Raw genomic sequence first — 23,058 nt, 5'->3', positions numbered from 1 at the left:
CTGTGCAGCAGGTTAGTGTATATAAAGGGGTATCTAGGTGACAGCACCGTCATAGTATCTTACATATTACTCTGTGCAGCAGGTTAGTATATATAAAGGGGTATCTAGGTGACAGCTCCATCATAGTATCTTACATATTACTCTGTGCAGCCGGTTAGTGTATATAAAGGGGTATCTAGGTGACAGCACCATCATAGTATATTACATATTACTCTGTGCAGCAGGTTAGTGTATATAAAGGGGTATCTAGGTGACAGCTCCATCATAGTATCTTACATATTACTCTGTGCAGCAGGTTAGTGTACATAAAGGGGTATCTAGGTGAGAGCGCCATCATAGTATCTTACATATTACTCTGTGCAGCAGGTTAGTGTATATAAAGGGGTATCTAGGTGACGGCTCCATCATAGTATCTTACATATTACTCTGTACAGCAGGATCGAGTATATAAAGGGGTATCTAGGTGACCGCTCCATCATAGTATCTTACTTATTGCTCTGTGCAGCAGGTTAGTGTATATAAAGGGGTATCTAGGTGATGGCTCCATCATAGTATCTTACATATTACACTGTGCAGCAGGTTAGTGTATATAAAGGGGTATCTAGGTGACCGCTCCATCATAGTATCTTACATATTACTATGTGACGCAGGTTAGTGTACGAAAGGGGTATCTAGGTGACGGCGCCATCATAGTATCTTACATATTACTCTGTGCAGCTGGTTAGTGTATATAAAGGGGTATCTAGGTGACAGCTCCATCATAGAATCTTACGTATTACACTGTGCAGCAGGTTAGTGTATATAAAGGGGTATCTAGGTGACTGCTCCATCACAGTATCTTACATATTACTCTGTGCATCAGGTTAGCGTATATAAAAGTGGTATCTAGGTGACTGCTCCATCATATGATCTTACATATTACTCTGTGCATCAGGTTAGTGTATATAAAGGGGTATCTAGGTGACCGCTCCATCATAGTATCTTACATATTACTCTGTGCAGCAGGTCAGTGTATATAAAGGGGTATCTAGGTGAAAGCTCCATCATAGTATCTTACATACTACTCTGTGCAGCAGGTTAGTGTATATAAAGGGGTATCAAAGTGACTGCTCCATCATAGTATCTTACATCAGGTTATTTTATATAGAAGGGTATCTAGGTAACAGCTACATCATAGTAACTGATGTAGGTTATCTTAGTAAAGATTATATTAGTTATATAACAAGAAGATTCCTACCATTACAAAGTATTACAAGGACTATAAGTTACAAGAATTGAACAATGTATGTCCCATTCTCCAGGACCTGAAACAGTTAACTGGAACCAATGTTTTCTGAGTCTGTGATTCCACTAGAAAACTGAGTTAACATAAATAAAAACCAGATGTTGAGCAGGAGAAAACTGCTTAAGAAACATTCCATAGAATATACATTTCCATATAAGGGAACAGATTTTAATGGAACCCATATGTTTTTGAGAAGTTACTGAAGAAAGTATAACATAATTTAGAATTACTCCCATTCTTAGAAGTTCACTCCTATTATGACGAAAGAGATGGCACGCAAATCACATACGAACCAATATTTGGATTTAACGCCACCTAAAGGGTGTATTATATTTAAATATGTATGTTTTTTTTTTCTAATACCCCATTCTCTGAAGGGAGGGGATGTTTGTATCTAATGGTATACATATGAGGTATTGCCAATAAGAGACAGAACAATTCCAATGTTCTCCTGACATGTCAGCATTTGGTCCTGTGATGTCTGAATACAGCTGAAGGTCGTATTTCACTCTTTCATAACTTATATATTACTCTGTGCAGCAGGTTAGTGTATATAAAGAAGTATCTAGGTGACCGCTCCATCATAGTATCTTACATATTACTCTGTGCATCAGGTTAGTGTATATAAAGGGGGTATCTAGGTGACAGCTCCATCATAGTATCTTACATATTACTCTGTGCAGCAGGTTAGTGTATATAAGGGGGTATCTAGGTGACAGCTCCATCATAGTATCTTACATATTACTCTGTGCAGCAGGTTAGTGTATATAAAGGGGTATCTAGGTGTCAGATCCATCATAGTATCTTACATATTACTCTCTGCATCAGGTTAGTATATATAAAGGGGTATCTAGGTGACAGCTCCATCATAGTATATTACATATTACTCTGTGCAGCAGGTTAGTGTATATAAAGGGGTATCTAGGTGACAGCTCCATCATAGTATCTTACATATTACTCTGTGCATCAGGTTAGTGTATATAAAGGGGTATCTAGGTGTCAGCTCCATCATGGTATCTTACATATCAATATGTGCATCAGGTTAGTGTATATAAAGGGGTATCTAGGTGACAGCTCCATCATAGTATCTTACATATTACTCTGTGCATCAGGTTAGTGTATATAAAGGGGTATCTAGGTGACAGCTACATCATTGTATCTTACATATTACTCTGTGCAGCAGGTTAGTGTATATAAAGGGGTATCTAGGTGACAGCTCCATCATAGTATCTTACATATTACTCTGTGCAGCAGGTTAGTGTATATAAAGGGGTATCTAGGTGACAGCTCCATCATAGTATCTTACATATTACTCTCTGCATCAGGTTAGTATATATAAAGGGGTATCTAGGTGTCAGCTCTGTCATAGTATCTTACATATTACTCTCTGCATCAGATTAGTATATATAAAGGGGTATCTAGGTGTCAGCTCCATCACAGTATCTTACATATTTCTCTGTGCATCAGGTTAGTGTATATAAAGGGGTATCTAGGTGACAGCTCCATCATAGTATCTTACATATTACTCTGTGCAGCAGGTTAGTGTATATAAAGGGGTATCTAGGTTTCAGCTCCATCATAGTATCTTACATATTACTCTGTGCAGCAGGTTAGTGTATATAAAGGGGTATCTAGGTGACGCTCCATCATAGAATCTTACATATTACTCTGTGCAGCAGGTTAGTGTATATAAAGGGGTATCTAGGTGACGGCTCCATAATAGTATCTTACATATTACTCTGTGCAGCAGGTCAGTGTATATAAATAGGTATCTAGGTGACAGCTCCATCATAGTATCTTACATATTACTCTGTGCATCAGGTCAGTGTATATAAAGGGGTATCTAGGTGACAGCTTCATCATAGTATCTTACATATTACACTGTGCAGCAGGTCAGTGTATATAAAGTGGTATCTAGGTGACAGCTCCATCACAGTATCTTACATATTACTCTGTGCAGCAGGTTAGTGTATATAAAGGGGCATCTAGGTGACAGCTCCATCATAGTATCTTACATATTACTCTGTGCAGCAGGTCAGTGTATATAAATAGGTATCTAGGTGACAGCTCCATCATAGTATCTTACATATTACACTGTGCAGCAGGTCAGTGTATATAAAGTGGTATCTAGGTGACAGCTCCATCACAGTATCTTACATATTACTCTGTGCAGCAGGTTAGTGTATATAAAGGGGCATCTAGGTGACAGCTCCATCATAGTATCTTACATATTACTCTGTGCATCAGGTCAGTGTATATAAAGGGGCATCTAGGTGACAGCTCCATCATAGTATCTTACATATTACTCTGTGCATCAGGTTAGTGTATATAAAGGGGTATCTAGGTAAAATCTCCATAATAGTATCTTAAATATTACACTGTGCAGCAGGTTAGTGTATATAAAGGGGTATCTAGGTGACTGCTCCATCATAGTATCATACATATTACTCTGTGCAGCAGGTTAGTGTATATAAAGGGGTATCTAGGTGACAGCTCCATCATAGTACCTTACATATTACTCTGTGCATCAGGTTAGTGTATATAAAGGGGTATCTAGGTGATGGCACCAGCATAGTATCTTACATATTACTCTGTGCAGCAGGTTAGTGTATATAAAGGGGTATCTAGGTGACCGCTCCAACATAGTATCTTACATATTACACTGTGCAGCAGGTTAGTGTATATAAAGGGGTATCTATGTAACAGCTCCATCATAGTATCTTACATATTACTCTGTGCAGCAGGTTAGTGTATATAAAGGGGTATCTGCTGTAGGTGACAGCTCCATCATAGTATATTACATATTACTCTGTGCATCAGGTTAGTGTATATAAAGGGATATCTAGGTGACAGCTCCATCATAGTATCTTACATATTGCTTTTTGGAGCCGGTTAGTGTATATAAAGGGGTATCTAGGTGACAGCTCCATCATAGTATCTTACATATTACACTGTGCATCAGGTTAGTGTATAAAAGGGGTATCTAGGTGACAGCACCATCATAGTATCTTACATATTACTCTGTGCATCAGGTTAGTGTATATAAAGGGATATCTAGGTGACAGCTCCATCATAGTAGAACAACAAGAGTGACAATTGGTGCGAGGCGCAATGCTGCCTACGATAACTATCCCTGAAGATACACCTTTACTTCAACAATATAAAACACAAACAATAGGGATAAGTAGTCAATGGCGCAAAAGAGCTGATACTTAGATATTCTTCGATTTGGGCTTTTTTTCCTTTTCTTTTATGATGTTATTCTCGAATGAGCAAGGTTCGTCACATCAAGGTGTGTTGTATGTGAAAAAATACAAAAAATAAAAGTTATAATTTTATATAAATATATCAAATAGAGTACTCTAAGTGGTAAATATTTAATCGGGAGGCTGGGTCACTTCAGGCGTACCAGAACTCACTGGATAAATGGTGGTTTCCCTCTCATAAAGGTTTCTTTTATCCTGAAGGGACTCAGTCTCAGTGTCAACTATTTCTCCAAGTGTTTGATAGAAGAGGCTTCTCCAGCCGTGCTCATAAAAAAGAGAAATCACTGTCTGAGACTCTTTTCAATGGTGAAAAAATATATATATCACACATATATAATTTTTTCACCATTGAAAAGAGTCTCAGACAGTGATTTCTCTTTTTTATGAGCACGGCTGGAGAAGCCTCTTCTATCAAACACTTGGAGAAATAGTTGACACTGAGACTGAGTCCCTTCAGGATAAAAGAAACCTTTATGAGAGGGAAACCACCATTTATCCAGTGAGTTCTGGTACGCCTGAAGTGACCCAGCCTCCCGATTAAATATTTACCACTTAGAGTACTCTATTTGATATATTTATATAAAATTATAACTTTTATTTTTTGTATTTTTTCACATACAACACACCTTGATGTGACGAACCTTGCTCATTCGAGAATAACATCATAAAAGAAAAGGAAAAAAAGCCCAAATCGAAGAATATCTAAGTATCAGCTCTTTTGCGCCATTGACTACTTATCCCTATTGTTTGAGCTCCATCATAGTATCTTACATATTACTCTGTGCAGCAGGTTAGTGTATATAAAGGGGTATCTAGGTGACGCTCCATCATAGAATCTTACATATTACTCTGTGCAGCAGGTTAGTGTATATAAAGGGGTATCTAGGTGACGGCTCCATAATAGTATCTTACATATTACTCTGTGCAGCAGGTCAGTGTATATAAATAGGTATCTAGGTGACAGCTCCATCATAGTATCTTACATATTACTCTGTGCAGCAGGTTAGTGTATATAAAGGGGTATCTAGGTGACAGCTCCATCATAGTATCTTACATATTACTCTATGCATCAGGTCAGTGTATATAAAGGGGCATCTAGGTGACAGCTCCACCATAGTATCTTACATATTACTCTGTGCATCAGGTTAGTGTATATAAAGGGGTATCTAGGTAAAATCTCCATAATAGTATCTTAAATATTACACTGTGCAGCAGGTTAGTGTATATAAAGGGGTATCTAGGTGACCGCTCCATCATAGTATCTTACATATTACTCTGTGCATCAGATTAGTGTATATAAAGGGGTATCTAGGTGACTGCTCCATCATAGTATCATACATATTACTCTGTGCAGAAGGTTAGTGTATATAAAGGGGTATCTAGGTGACAGCTCCATAATAGTATCTTACATATTACACTGTGCAGCAGGTTAGTGTATATAAAGGTATATCTAGGTGTCAGCTCCATCACAGTATCTTACATATTACTCTGTGCATCAGGTTAGTGTATATAAAGGGGTATCTAGGTGATGACACCAGCATAGTATCTTACATATTACTCTGTGCAGCAGGTTAGTGTATACAAAGGGGTATCTAGGTGACCGCTCCAACATAGTATCTTACATATTACACTGTGCAGCAGGTTAGTGTATATAAAGGGGTATCTATGTAACAGCTCCATCATAGTATCTTACATATTACTCTGTGCAGCAGGTTAGTGTATATAAAGGGGTATCTGCTGTAGGTGACAGCTCCATCATAGTATATTACATATTACTCTGTGCATCAGGTTAGTGTATATAAAGGGATATCTAGGTGACAGCTCCATCATAGTATCTTACATATTGCTTTTTGGAGCCGGTTAGTGTATATAAAGGGGTATCTAGGTGACAGCTCCATCATAGTATCTTACATATTACACTGTGCATCAGGTTAGTGTATAAAAGGGGTATCTAGGTGACAGCACCATCATAGTATCTTACATATTACTCTGTGCAGCAGGTTAGTGTATATAAAGGGGTATCTAGGTAACAGCTCCATCATAGTATCTTACATATTACTCTGTACATCAGGTTAGTGTATATAAAGGGATATCTAGGTGACAGCTCCATCATAGTATCTTACATATTACTCTGTGCAGCAGGTTAGTGTATATAAAGGGGTATCTAGGTGACAGCTCCATCAAAGTATCTTACATATTACTCTGTGCAGCAGGTTAGTGTATATAAGGGGTATCTAGGTGACAGCGCCATCATAGTATCTTACATAATACTCTGTGCATCAGGTTAGTGTATATAAAGGGGTATCTAGGTGACCGCTCCATCATAGTATCTTACATATTACTCTGTGCATCAGATTAGTGTATATAAAGGGGTATCTAGGTGACTGCTCCATCATAGTATCATACATATTACTCTGTGCAGAAGGTTAGTGTATATAAAGGGGTATCTAGGTGACAGCTCCATAATAGTATCTTACATATTACACTGTGCAGCAGGTTAGTGTATATAAAGGTATATCTAGGTCTCAGCTCCATCACAGTATCTTACATATTACTCTGTGCATCAGGTTAGTGTATATAAAGGGGTATCTAGGTGATGACACCAGCATAGTATCTTACATATTAATCTGTGCAGCAGGTAAGTGTATATAAAGGGGTATCTAGGTGACCGCTCCAACATAGTATCTTACATATTACACTGTGCAGCAGGTTAGTGTATATAAAGGGGTATCTATGTAACAGCTCCATCATAGTATCTTACATATTACTCTGTGCAGCAGGTTAGTGTATATAAAGGGGTATCTGCTGTAGGTGACAGCTCCATCATAGTATATTACATATTACTCTGTGCATCAGGTTAGTGTATATAAAGGGATATCTAGGTGACAGCTCCATCATAGTATCTTACATATTACACTGTGCATCAGGTTAGTGTATAAAAGGGGTATCTAGGTGACAGCGCCATCATAGTATCTTACATAATACTCTGTGCATCAGGTTAGTGTATATAAAGGGGTATCTAGGTGACAGCTCCATAATAGTATCTTACATATTACTCTGTGCAGCAGGTTAGTGTACTTAAAGGGGTATCTAGGTGAGAGCGCCATCATAGTATCTTACATATTACTCTGTGCATCAGGTTAGTGTATATAAAGGGGTATCTATGTGGCAGCTCCATCATAGTATCTTACATATTACTCTGTGCAGCAGGTTAGTGTATATAAAGGGGTATCTAGGTGACAGCTCCATCATAGTATCTTACATATTACTCTGTGCAGCAGGTTAGTGTATATAAAGGGGTATTTGGTGACAGCTCCATCATAGTATCTTACATATTACTCTGTGCATCAGGTTAGTGTATATAAAGGGATATCTAGGTGACAGCTCCATCATAGTATCTTACATATTACTCTGTGAAGCAGGTTAGTGTATATAAAGGGGTATCTGGGTGACAGCACCATCATAGTATCTTACATATTACTGTGTGCATCAGGTTAGTGTATATAAAGGGGTATCTAGGTGACTGCTCCATCATAGTATCTTACATATTACTCTGTGCAGCAGGTTAGTGTATATAAAGGATTATCTGGTTGACAGCTCCATCATAGTATCTTACATATTGCTCTGTGCATCAGGTTAGTGTATATAAAGGGGTATCTAGGTGGCAGCTCCATCATAGTATCTAACATATTACTCTGTACAGCAGGTTAGTGTATATAAAGGGGTATCTAGGTGACCGCTCCATCATAGTATCTTACATATTACTCTGTGCAGCAGGTTAGTGTATATAAAGAGGTATCTAGGTGACAGCTCCATCATAGTATCTTACATATTACTTTTTGGAGCCGGTTAGTGTATATAAAGGGGTATCTAGGTGACAGCTCCATCATATTATCTTACATATTACACTGTGCATCAGGTTAGTGTATATAAGGGGTATCTAGGTGACAGCACCATCATAGTATCTTACATATTACTCTGTGCAGCAGTTTAGTGTATATAAAGGGGTATCTAGGTGACATCTCCATCATAGTATCTTACATGTTACTCTGTGCATCAGGTTAGTGTATATAAAGGGGTATCTAGGTGACAGCTCCATCATAGTATCTTACATATTACACTGTGCATCAGGTTAGTGTATATAAGGTGTATCTAGGTGTCAGCTCCATCATAGTATCTTACATATTACTCTGTGCAGCAGGTTAGTGTATATAAAGGGGTATCTAGGTGACAGCTCCATCATAGTATCTTACATATTACTCTGTGCATCAGGTTAGTGTATATAAAGGGGTATCTAGGTGACAGCACCATCATAGTATCTTACATATTACTCTGTGCAGCTGGTTAGTGTATATAAGGGGGTATCTAGGTGACAGCTCCATCATAGTATCTTACATATTACTCTGTGCATCAGGTTAGTGTATATAAAGGGGTATCTAGGTGACAGCACCATCATAGTATCTTACATATTACTCTGTGCAGCTGGTTAGTGTATATAAAGGGGTATCTAGGTGACAGCACCATCATAGTATCTTACTGTACATATTACTCTGTGCAGCTGGTTAGTGTATATAAAGGGGTATCTAGGTGACATCTCCATCATAGTATCTTACATATTACTCTGTGCAGCCGGTTAGTGTATATAAAGGGGTATCTAGGTGACAGTTCCATCATAGTATCTTACATATTACTCTGTGCAGCAGGTTAGTGTATATAAAGGGGTATCTAGGTGACAGTTCCATCATAGTATCTTACATATTACTCTGTGTATCAGGTTAGTATATATAAAGGGGTATCTAGGTGACAGCTCCGCCATAGTATCTTACATATTACTCTGTGCATCAGGTTAGTGTATATAAAGGGGTATCTAGGTGACAGCTCCATCACAGTATATTACATATTACTCTGTGCAGCAGGTTAGTGTATATACAGGGGTATCTAGGTGACAGCTCCATCATAGTATCTTACATATTACTCTGTGCAGCAGGTTAGTGTATATAAAGGGGTATCTAGGTGACATCTCCATCATAGTATCTTACATATTACTCTGTGCAGCAGGTTAGTGTATATAAAGGAGTATCTAGGTGACAGCTCCATCATAGTATCTTACATATTACTCTGTGCATCAGGTTAGTGTATATAAAGGGGTATCTAGGTGACAGCTCCATCACAGTATATTACATATTACTCTGTGCAGCAGGTTAGTGTATATAAAGGGGTATCTAGGTGACAGCTCCATCATAGTATCTTACATATTACTCTGTGCAGCAGGTTAGTGTATATAAGGGGTATCTAGGTGACAGCGCCATCATAGTATCTTACATAATACTCTGTGCATCAGGTTAGTGTATATAAAGGGGTATCAAGGTGACAGCTCCATAATAGTATCTTACATATTACTCTGTGCAGCAGGTTAGTGTACATAAAGGGGTATCTTCGTGACAGCGCCATCATAGTATCTTACATATTACTCTGTGCATCAGGTTAGTGTATATAAAGGGGTATCTAGGTGACAGCTCCATCATAATATCTTACATATTACTCTGTGCATCAGGTTAGTGTATATAAAGGGATATCTAGGTGACAGCTCCATCATAGTATCTTACATATTACTCTGTGAAGCAGGTTAGTGTATATAAAGGGGTATCTGGGTGACAGCACCATCATAGTATCTTACATATTACTGTGTGCATCAGGTTAGTGTATATAAAGGGGTATCTAGGTGACCGCTCCATCATAGTATTTTACATATTACTTTGTGAAGCAGGTTAGTATATATAAAGGTGTATCTAGGTGACCGCTCCATCATAGTATCTTACATATTACTCTGTGCAGCAGGTTAGTGTATATAAAGGGATATCTAGGTGACAGCTCCATCATAGTATCTTACATATTACTCTGTGCAGCAGGTTAGTGTATATAAAGGGGTATCTAGGTGTCGGCTCCATCATAGTATCTTACATATTACACTGTGCAGCAGGTTAGTTTATATAAAGGGTATCTAGGTGACAGCGCCATCATAGTATCTTACATATTACACTGTGCAGCCGGTTAGTGTATATAAAGGGGTATCTAGGTGACAGCTCCATCATAGTATCTTAAATATTACTCTGTGCAGCAGGTTAGTGTATATAAAGGGGTATCTAGGTGACAGTTCCATCATAGTATCTTACATATTACTCTGTGCAGCTGGTTAGTGTATATAAAGGGGTATCTAGGTGACATCTCCATCATAGTATCTTACATATTACTCTGTGCAGCCGGTTAGTGTATATAAAGGGGTATCTAGGTGACAGTTCCATCATAGTATCTTACATATTACTCTGTGTATCAGGTTAGTATATATAAAAGGGTATCTAGGTGACAGCTCCGCCATAGTTTCTTACATATTACTCTGTGCATCAGGTTAGTGTATATAAAGGGGTATCTAGGTGACAGCACCATCATAGTATCTTACATATTACTCTGTGCAGCTGGTTAGTGTATATAAAGGGGTATCTAGGTGACAGCTCCATCATAGTATATTACATATTACTCTGTGCTTCAGGTTAGTGTATATAAAGGGAAATCTAGGTGAAAGCTCCATCATAGTATCTTACATATTACTCTGTGCAGCAGGTTAGTGTATATAAAGGGGTACCTAGGTGACGGCTCCATCATAGTATCTTACATATTACTCTGTACAGCAGGTTAGTGTATATAAAGGGGTATCTAGGTGACCATTCCTACGGTGTGCCCTGAGAGCGTTGTGACATCCTGCTGTATCAGCTGACCACAGAGGGGACAGGATCACTAGCATGTGTTACCCGTGTATGGTCTGTATTGTATGTTCTGCACACCTGATGTCAGAGGATAAAGATCATACAACATTTATAGGCACATTAATAAACCATCTATACTGTAGTAGGAAGGTAGAGGTCTTTGTGTTGCACGTGTGACTGCAAATAGAGTCCCAGCAATTTGGGAACACAGAGATGTGTCCACATATATCTATCCCCCATTCACCACAAGTCAGGTTACACATAACATGGAGTGCACTATGTCTCGGTAGCACCAAGTATCTTCATGTGACTTCTTCTATTAAATGTGTATTATACACAGAGTGATGCAAATAGGACACACAAGCAGCTTCTGCTAATTACAATATATGGTAATTCCCTTGGCCTTCAGAAGAACAGACTCTCACCACTACAATCCATTCTAAATGCTGCTACTAGGCTGATCTTCCTTGCAAGACGCTCATCGTCTGCTGATCAGCTCTGCCAGTCCCTCCATTGGTTACCTGTATCTTACCGTATTCAATATAAAACACTTCTACTAGCATATAAAGCTATTAACCATAATGCACCAGCATATATCTCTTTACTCATCACAAAATATCTCCCGTCTCGACCACTACGCTCTGCACAAGATCTGCGTCTCTCTTCTGCATGGATCACTAGCTCCCATGCACTATTACAGGACTGTCATCGGGCTGCTCCCACCCTATGGAATGCCCTTCCACACACAATAAGACTCTCCACTAGCCTCCAAACTTTGAAGCGTTCCCTGAAAACTCACCTCGTCAGGCAAGCCTATCATATTTAGGTATCAACCACATAACCCTCAGAGGCACTCATGTGTTATATAGCTTCCCTTCTGGACTTGTAACTTGGTGGGACTGCTATGCTATCACTGGTGCCTGTCCTTGTGCTTCCCTCCTATATCCCTATAGATTGTAAGCTTGCAGCAGGGCCCTCCTACCTCCAAGTCTGTCTGTTGTTACCCAGTTTGTTCTTTCAGTGTTGTCAACATTTGTAAAGTGCAGCGGAATCTGCTGCGCTATATAGGAAACTGTAAATAAATATTCTATGTGCGACCGCTGCTGTATCTGCATACGAGATGCTACGCTACAGTGTGTTACTGGAAAATAGTAATGTAGCCTTTGTTATGCAGACACAATGCAGGCATGCCACATATTTTAATCAGAAGATGCTTGTGCATTTTGATAAAAAGATGCTCAGCTCTTCCAGTCCCGCTATGGCATCACAGGATTAGGACGGTTTAACGCACAAGAAGGCTGGATGTATTTGAACACATCTATACACAAATCAGTGATCAGTGACGGTTATATTTTCTATTCTGTATAAATATACGTCTTATACAATAATAGTAGTGTTATCCTGGTAACCATTATGATTTTATATATAAACTTTTTTACAGGACCTATAAAGAGCAGAAAAAGGGACAACGTATTGTTCTCCGATCAAGCCAACTAAATACATCATCTCCTTACACCTCAGGAGGAACAAAAGACATTTTATTTTATGGATAGAAGAAACCTTCAGCAACTAATTTGTTTCTCTCTTCATACATGATGAGTCACATAGGAGAGAAACCACATGTGTGCTCTGAGTGTGACAAAGGCTTTACATATAAATCACAGCTTCTCATACATCAGAGGAGTCACACAGGTGAGAAGCCATATAAATGTTCTGAATGCAGCAAATGTTTTTCCCAGAAGTCAGAGCTTGTCCTACATCAGAGGAGTCACACAGGAGAGAAGCCATATAAATGTTCTGAATGCACCAAATGTTTCTCCCAGAAGTCGAAGCTTGTCCTACATCAGAGGAGTCACACAGGGGAGAAGCCATATAAATGTTGTGAATGCATCAAATGTTTTGCCCATAAGAAACATCTCGTCCGGCATCAAATGAGTCACACAGGAGAGAAGCCATATAAATGTTCTGAATGCAGCAAATGTTTTTCCCAGGAGTCACATCTTGTCCGACATCAAATGAGTCACACAGGAGAGAAACCATATAAATGTTCTGAATGCAGCAAATGTTTTTCCCAGAAGTCACAGCTTGTCCACCATCAGAGGAGTCACACAGGAGAGAAGCCATATAAATGTTCTGAATGCAGCAAATGTTTTCCACAGAAGTCAGAGCTTGTCCTACATCACAGGAGTCACACAGGAGAGAAACCATATAAATGTTCTGAGTGCAGCAAATGTTTTTCAGGGAAGTCGCAGCTTGTCCGACATGAGAGGAGTCACACAGGAGAGAAGCCATATAAATGTTCTGAATGCAGCAAATGTTTTCCCCAGAAGTCAGAGCTTGTCCTACATCAGAGGAGTCACACAGGAGAGAAGCCATATAAATGTTCTGAATGCACCAAATGTTTTCCCCAGAAGTTACATCTTGTCCTACATCAGAGGAGTCACACAGGAGAGAAGCCATATAAATGTTCTGAATGCAGCAAATGTTTTTCCCTGAAGTCAAATCTTGTCATACATCAGAGGAGTCACACAGGAGAGAAACCATATAAATGTTCTGAATGTAGCAAATGTTTTTCCCGGAAGTCACAGCTTGTTGTACATCAGAGGAGTCACACAGGAGAGAAGCCATATAAATGTTCTGAATGCAGCAAATGTTTTTCCGTTGAGTCACAGCTTGTTGTACATCAGATGAGTCACACAGGAGAGAAGCCATATAAATGCTCTGAATGCAGCAAATGTTTTTCCCGGCAGTCACATCTTGTCCTACATCAGAGGAGTCACACAGGAGAGAAGCCATATAAATGTTCTGAATGCACCAAATGTTTTCCCCAGAAGTCACATCTTGTCCTACATCAGAGGAGTCACACAGGAGAGAAGCCATATAAATGTTCTGAATGCAGCAAATGTTTTTCCCTGAAGTCAAATCTTGTCATACATCAGAGGAGTCACACAGGGGAGAAACCATATATATGTTCTGAATGTAGCAAATGTTTTTCCCGGAAGTCACAGCTTGTTATACATCAGATGAGTCACACGGGAGAGAAGCCATATAAATGTTCTGAATGCAGAAAATGTTTTCCCCAGCAGTCACAGCTTGTCCTACATCAGAGGAATCACACAGGAGAGAAGCCATATAAATGTTCTGAATGCAGCAAATGTTTTTCCCGGCAGTCTCTTCTTGTCCGACATCAGAGGAGTCACACAGGAGAGAAACTAAAAGTGCTGTGAATGCGGGTAGAGTGTTACAAAATTGATCACTGGAGTCGCTGTGAGGGCCTGAATGCAGCGGTTTTCATAAGAAAAGGAACATTTATCACCACAATCTGCATTTAAGGGATACACTTTTTATTTTAAGTGTGACAAGTGTTTTCTAAAATCAGTCCTGAAAAAGACAGGAGCAGTCTGACAAATGGAGTTGAGAGCACTTTCTCCCTGGAACGGTCTCTCTTTTAGGAACTAGAGCTGCAGTATAACAACAGACAGTCGTTCTGGGGCTACTGGGGGTAATGTGGTAACTGAGTTTTGTAATTTACAGCTGTTCTGCTGATGCCGGTACTGAGCTCTGTAATATATGGCTGTTCTGCTGGTTCCGGTACTGAGCTCTGTAATATATAGCTGTTCTGCTGATGCTGGTACTGAGCTCTGTAATATACAGCTGTTCTGCTAGTGCCAGTACTGGGCTCTGTAATATACAGCTGATCTGCTGGTGCTGGTAATGAGCTCTGTAATATACAGCTGCCTTACAGGTGCTGGTACTGAGCTCTGTAATATACAGCTGTTCTACTGGCGCCAGTACAGAGCTGTGTAATATACAGCTGTTCTGCTGGTGCGGGTACTGTGCTGTGTAATATACAGCTGTTCTGCTGGTGCTGGTACTGAGCTCTGTAATATACAGCTGTTCTGCTGGTGCCGGTACTGAGATGTGTAATATACAGCTGTTCTACTGGTGCCGGTACTGAGATGTGTAATATACAGCTGTTCTACTGGCGCCAGTACAGAGCTGTGTAATATACAGCTGTTCTGCTGATGCTGGTACTGAGCTCTGTAATATACAGCTGTTCTGCTGGTGCCGGTACTGAGATGTGTAATATACAGCTGTTCTACTGGTGCCGGTACTGAGATGTGTAATATACAGCTGTTCTACTGGCGCCAGTACAGAGCTGTGTAATATACAGCTGTTCTGCTGATGCTGGTATTTAGCTCTGTAATATACAGCTGTTCTGCTGGTACTGAGCTCTGTAATATACAGCTGTTCTGCTGATGCCGGCACTGAGCTCTGTAATATACAGCTGTTCTGCTGGTGCCGGCACTGAGCTCTGTAATATACAGCTGTTCTACTGATGCCGGTACTGAGCTCTGTAATATATGGCTGTTCTGCTGGTTCCGGTACTGAGCTCTGTAATATATAGCTGTTCTGCTGATGCTGGTACTGAGCTCTGTAACATACAGCTGTTCTGCTAGTGCCAGTACTGGGCTCTGTAATATATACCGCTGATCTGCTGGTGCTGGTAATGAGCTCTGTAATATACAGCTGTTCTACTGGCGCCAGTACAGAGCTGTGTAATATACAGCTGTTCTGCTGGTGCCGGTACTAGATGTGTAATATACAGCTGTTCTGCTGGTGCCGGTACAGAGATGTGTAATATACAGCTGTTCTGCTGGTGCCGGTACTGAGATGTGTAATATACAACTGAAAGAGTGGGAGGTCACGAAGTGACCAGAGGGAAGGGAGAACAACAAGGCTTTTTGGGGCACACTTTGACAAATGGTAATGAATGAGTTAAAACATAACCTTTAATGAATTTTATATGCTAAAAGATGGCTACGTGTTGACAATTAATGAATCACACTGTAATAATGGAAGAGAAAAAAAATTATAATAATAAATTCCTCTGTAATGTGACGGTCACAGTTTTGTCGGCGAAATGGTCAAACATAAAAGTAGGGCTCCACAATTTGTCAGTTAAGGTTGTCACGAAAAAATCTTATTGGATCTCAAATGATGACCATAACAAGGCTTTTTGGGGCACACTTTGACAAATGGTAATGAATGAGTTAAAACATAACCTTTAATGAATTTTATATGCTAAAAGATGGCTACGTGTTGACAATTAATGAATCACACTGTAATAATGGAAGAGAAAAAAAATTATAATAATAAATTCCTCTGTAATGTGACGGTCACAGTTTTGTCGGCGAAATGGTCAAACATAAAAGTAGGGCTCCACAATTTGTCAGTTAAGGTTGTCACGAAAAAATCTTATTGGATCTCAAATGATGACCATAACAATTATAATCACATGACAAGTAATAACAGATAATAGATTTAAGTGGAGCCGGTAGGTCAAGGACGCTCAGACAGTAACCCCTGCTGATGGGATATATTATTGTTCCCGGTGGAGTGCTACCTCCGTCTGACAGAGATGTATCTGCTGTCCAGATTATTTTACGGCTACTGGTATTCCCAAATGGTCTCCCAAAATAGCTATGTGTATTGTAGCCATTTTCAGTGATAGTGTTAGGACCTGCAGAACAGTGGGGTCCCTTGAAGGGGGCTGCAGGCTTAAATGCATTGATCAATTCATGAACCAAATCTCCACTATTTATTATCAGTTAATTTAGTGTGTGCAGAGCCCCTACAATGTCTGTTTAAACAATGTGGTCACAAGCCATAGGGCACCCCAAAACTAGGAAAGGTGAGTGCCGATGTTAAGTGTATATATTTTATATATATATATATATATATATATATATATATATATATATATACACACATAACAGCAGTGTAGACCCCTGGGCATAGCAATGTATTGGAGCCCCTACCTATCCTCCAGCGGTAGAGGTGGGGGTGCTATGAGCGGAAACTTTGATGTCCCGCGGGTGGTAGGGGGTATTATATCAACCGCTCAGCATGTAGGGCCTGGATCAGTAATTTCCACTAATTACCCCTTTACTGCACAGATGGTGGGAGATGGGGTGGGAGAAGGGGGCATTGGGCTGAATGAAAGGGTCCTGATACATAACTTTCAGGGTGGTAGAGGGTTAAATACGCAGAGGAGGGCTGTATAGTGGAGTGGGCTCATTATTCATAATTTTCTGGTGGGAGGACAGCTTGCTTGACTGCAGATATCTCCAGTTCCCGGAAATAGATTTCTTAGCATGGAATTAAAAATGAGATAATCCCACCTACCAAATGTTACTGGAAACCAGGGGATCAGAGTTCAGGAGGCAGAGCAATCTGCCAACGAGAATATAAAACTACATACCAGGTGTGTGGAGCTGGAGCAGTAACCAGCTGCTGGAAGGCTGATACCTCTGGTTCTGGGCACAGTAGAGACAAGCTACTAGTGTCCCTCAAAGTCCCAGCTTTTGGAATATACCCTCAGAAAACCTCTACGTCAAAAAGAACCTGAAATATCTGACTGGGAAGAACAATCATCAGGCTTGGATGGGGCCACAGCTTTGAAGTCAGTTATCTCTGGTTCCCCAGGGCCGATTTGTAAATTCCTTGTACCCATGGAAAGAGGGGACCCTCAGCTTTCAGTCTAGATTCCTGGGGGGGTTTCTGGGTACTCAGAAACCCCCCTGCGTGCGCTACTGACTCAGACTAACAAATCAGGTCGAATAAAGAAGATGACTACTCCATCTGATGACTTTTAAGTTTATTAACTGTCTTCAAGTCACTGTCTTTATGTCAATTTGCCACATGGATTGAGCGTAAATACACACTATACCAAATGAATTGGTAACACTTGGATTCAATATAAAGAAAAAATTCTGAGTTCGAACCTGATGTAAGATATATCAGGAGTGATATGTATATTCTGTAGTTTATTTTATATATTCTATTCCTATTTCACTATAACTCTGATATTATATAGGACTAATATTGTTAAACTTCTCTATGGTGTAAGTTACTAGAACATTTCTATATGTGTGTCCGATATTTTATCATTTATCATTTTATTTTGATGAGAAAGCCATTTGGAATAATAAACCAAGGAGCCCAATAAGGGGCTAGCTCTGAGCCACATCTGTCCAGTCACTATCTGCCCACTAGAAAAGAAAAACTCATTTGATGTAATCCGTGGGATTCCTTAGAGCGGAATATTATATATAACAAATTCAAATAAGAATAGGATAGAACACATTGTTTATATAGATATTTACGGTTTTATTCTTTATTCTTTTTCCTTTTTTCTCTTTATTTCAATGGTATTAAAAAAAATAACAATAAAAACAATAAAATAGTGATGAAGTTATATAGACTGTGAAAATATGACACAATCCCCATGGTCTGGTGGTACAATGGATAGGGATTTGGTTTAGTGTGGAATAATTCCATCTATATTCAATGAGTACCGCAGCTCAGTATCACCTACTCTATAATTACGTAAACCTATTGACTTCACCGGGAACTATAGCCATTGATATTATATGACAGCAAATAATAAGGAAATCATTGGCGTATGGACTGAGTATTAATTCATTTATGAATATGTAATTATTCCAAGGCTCATTTTTAATTGTATGACATTTTATATATGCTATTGTTAAATATTGTATTGTTAATTTGTAGGTGGCCGCCTATGTTATATGTATTGTTTTTTAATTTTGTTTCATATTTTTTAAATAAATACATAAAGGAATCAATTAAGTATTTATATTGTGCCTGCGAAGTGTTTTCATCCACGGTGCCTAATAAATTAAACCAATAGCGTAGAAACTCCGTTTTTTACCCGTATATACCAAATGAATTGAGAAAAAATTCACAATATGCTTCGTAAAAAGGGACATTGTGCGCGCATTAAAAAAATTACACCCACCATAATGGCCATTACATGTTAAGCCACACACCATAATGTTCATTACGTATTATGCCAAACACCATAATGCTTATTAAAAATTATGCTACATAAGTGCTGCTTACCTACATGCTCATTGTCAAGGGTTCCATGCTCATTGCCAGGGGTTCCATGCTTGTTGCCATGTGGGATTACATGCTCATTGCCAAGGGAGAATACATGCTTGCGGTAACTGGGGGACAACCGCCGCCGGGCAGAAGGGACAGCCGGGCATAGAGCAGGGGGCTGCCCGGCTGTATTCAGAGCACTGCAGGTCCCGGCTATTTGAAATAATACCCTTTTCACACCAGAAAATATAGGGACTTACCCGGGAATTTTGTAACAGGATCATGCAGGGCCCCTTTTACACCAGCCTAGTACCTGCATTTTCTGGTGTGTGGGGGAGAGGAAACCACCAACTCCCCCCCCCCCCCCTTTTAACCAACTGGCTATAGCTTCGGAACCAACTGACCCATTTACATGAGACCAGTATCATATTAAAGAACTTTTTGAGTGGGCTTCAAATGATTTTGTTCCCATGAAACTGGGCTGTTTGGTTCCAGAGAAATCTATGATATTACATTTCAGAAATGAAAAAAATCGGTTTACCCGCAATATCTCTGGAACCAATTAACCCATATGGGCCAGCCTGGTATCAGATTGAAGGCCCAGCGATTTGGTTCAATTTCTGTTATGCTGGAGGGGGAATTGGCAGCCATTGAAACCGGGTGGGGGTCAGAATTAGTGGGTCTCATGTTATCCTATGGAGAAAATGTTCCAGCTTTGTCCAGCGGTATCTCTGGTTCCCAGGGGGCCAGAGACGCAGGGCTGAGCTCGTTGGAAAGCCCAAGGCCTCAGCTACAAAATGGGCTTATTTGGAGAGTGGGCCTGGAGCTGTAGCTCCATCAGGCCCATTGTTAATCCAGCCCTGTTGCTCGGTAGCCAGGATAGAAACTGCTCAGCCTGTGTGTGTCTGTCAGTTACAATCCTTGCTCGGTAGCCAGGATAGAAACTGCTCAGCCTGTGTGTTTGTCTGTCTCTGGAGTTTGTCTGGTTACAGCTTAGGCAGGCTGCTGGGATCTGTGGTGTCACCTTACAGACCCAGAGCTTGGCTGTAACTTGGCAGCCCGCACAATAGTCGTTCACCTCCTCCAGTGTATTGGGTATTCCACCTAGCCTTTACATTGGAGAGGTCATTGTGTGGCTGTTTCTCCTGAACCTCTTGTGGGCATCACACAGTATCATTTATTTATATGTGAACCACCTTTTGAGTATTGTTACTCCTGTGTATTGCACTTACTCCTGTGTATTGCACTTAATACGTATTGGTACATCGGCAGTTCATGTGTAGATACCACCACTGCCATAACATATTCAGCAGCCCTAACAAGTGTTGTAATTTTGAGGAATATGGATTCCAGTCCTCAAAATACATTGCAACAGGTAGATGGTCAGGTTCACTCACTGTCACTGCAGTTCCAAGAATTGTCCCTCCAGGTTAGTACCCAGAATTTTGCTGAAGGGACAGTTTCTGACACGGGGACTGTGGTTAAAGAGCCTTAAAAATAAACCTCCCTGACTGGTTCTCAGGGAATCGGTTACAGTTCTTCAACTTCAGGTAAGGGTGTAAATTGTACTTTTGAATCAGGCCTCATTCATCAGATTCGGAGGTGCAGCGGATGGGCATTATAATCTCCCTGCTGCAGGGTGATCCACAACCTTGGTCTTTCAGTCTTGACCCCGATAGTCTAACTATGCAAAGTGTGGATGCCTTTTTTGCTGCCCTGGGGGTTCTGTATGACGACCCTGATAAGTTAGCCTCAGCGGAAACCCAGACCAGATCCCTGAAACAGGGGCATCGAGCCGCCGAGATCTATTGTACAGAGTTTAGGCGGTTGGCTAATGACACGGAGTTGAACGATCTGGCACTCTGCAGCCAATTCAGAGTGGGTTTGTCGGATCAAATAAAAGATCTATTGGTACAATTTCCCTCCCCGACATCTCTGGACCAACTCATGCAGTTGTCGTTTAGAATGGATAGGATGTTGCATGAGCGTAGGCAGGAAAAAGTGCTCCCATTTGCTGTTGCTTGTGGGGAATTAGAGGGGACTCCTGTGGATTCTGAGGAGCCCATGCAGATCGGGGCCCGTAAACTCTCTACCCAGGAGAAAGCTAGGAGAAGAGCTCAGGGTCTGTGCTTGTATCGTGAAGAAAGGGCCATTTAGTGAGTTCATGTCCTGAGAAACCGGAAAACTTCAGGGCCTGAGGCCCTTTCAGGCCAAAGTTTGGATACCCCTAATAAGACCTTTTTAATTCCAGTTACTCTGGGGATTAACAGCCAAACTCTACAGATTAATGCATTAGTAGATAGTGGGGTTGATGGTATTTTTATTGACCGCTGGTTTGCTCAGGCATATCTCATTCCAATGGTTCCGAGATTAGGGTGTGTGATCTCAATGGTGAACCCCTATCTCAAGGTAGAAGTATTTCCCAAACGGTACACATCACTCTCTCTGTTGGAGCCATGCATTTCTTTGTAGTTACTTGTTCTTTTGCTCCTATAGTTCCTGGGTTACCTTGGTTAAGGATGCATAATCCAGTTTTTGACTGGGTAATGGAGGAGATACTTAGTTGGGGCAGTAAATGCTCTCAAAGTTGTTGTTGGCTTCCTATTTGGCTGTCACAACTTAAACCTCCAGGATTACCAGAACAGTATGCCGACTTTTCTGATGTATTCTGTAAAAAAAGTTGCTGAGACACTGCCTCCTCATGGCTGCGCTATTGAATTGGTGCCCGGGGCCAAGCTCCCAAAAATCAAGTTGTACTCTCTGTCGCATCCAGAGTCCAAGGCGATGGCCGAGTATATAGAAGAGAGTCTGGCTAAGGGTTTTATTAGGCATTCGCAGTCTCCTGTGGGATCAGGACGGGACATTGCGACCCTGCATAGACTTTAGAGGGTTAAACCGGATCACTATCAAGAATTCTTATCTCTTGCCCCTCATATCAGTCTTGTTTGATAAGCTCCGCACTGCCACTATTTTTTCTAAAATTGATTTGCGAGGAGCTTATAATCTGATTCGTGTGAGGGAGGGGGATGAATGGAAGACTGCATTTAACACCCATTCTGGGCATTACGAATATCTATTTATGCCCTTTGGCCTTTCCAACGCTCCAGCAGTTTTCCAGGATTTCATTAATGATGTGCTCAGGGAGTTTTTAGATAGATTATGGGTGGTCTACCTAGATGACATCTTGATCTTTTCTAAATCTCTAGAGGAGCATCGGCAGCATGCGTGTTTCGTCCTCCAGAAGCTTAGGGAACACCATCTCTGTGCCAAGCTTGAGAAATGTGAGTTGAAGGTGCGACAAATCACATTCTTAGGTTATGTCATCTCCCCTGTAGGTTTCCAGATGGAGGACTGGGTACAGCCCAGTAATTTAAAAGCAATCCAGCGTTTCTTGGGTTTTGCAAATTTTTATAGACAATTTATCCCCAAGTTCTTGTCTATTGCACCCATAGTGGTTCTTACCAAGAAAGGGGCAGATACCACACAATGGTCTGGTGAGGCTAAATTAGCGTTTATAAGGTTGAAGCGAGCCTTCTTCGGCTAAGGTCCTTCATCATCCAGACCCAGAATGCCCTTTTGTGGTGGAGGTGGATGCTTCTGAAATGGGCATTAGGGCAGTATTGTCTCAATTTAGCAATGTCGACGAACGTCTCCATCCCTGTGCCTTTTACTCCCGCATGTTTTCCTCTGCAAAAATGAACTGTGATGTTGGAAACAGGGAGTTATTGGCCATTAAGGATGCTTTGGAGGAATGGAGACATTGGCTGGAGGGGGCTAAGTTTTTGGTCCGGATCTTGACTGACCATAAGAATTTAGCCTATCTAGAATCTGTGAA

General features: G+C 40.5%; 1 protein-coding gene across 1 annotated transcript in view; it reads left to right on the top strand.

Moving 5' to 3' along the window:
- LOC146075926 (uncharacterized) overlaps positions 1-23,058 on the top strand; it is a 70,581-nt gene that overhangs the window by 11,001 nt on the left and 36,522 nt on the right. Inside the window, exon 2 of the mRNA XM_083185627.1 lies at positions 12,754-14,498. Within this exon, the coding sequence (XP_083041753.1) occupies positions 12,905-14,498 (1,594 nt within the window). The 5' untranslated portion in view covers positions 12,754-12,904. The remainder of the gene's footprint in view (positions 1-12,753; positions 14,499-23,058) is intronic.

The sequence above is a fragment of the Crinia signifera genome, chromosome 4 (genome assembly GCF_055691185.1).
Source record: "Crinia signifera chromosome 4, ASM5569118v1, whole genome shotgun sequence".
In the NCBI taxonomy this organism is placed as follows: Eukaryota; Metazoa; Chordata; class Amphibia; order Anura; family Myobatrachidae; genus Crinia; species Crinia signifera.
This window is presented reverse-complemented; position numbering and strand designations above follow the sequence as displayed.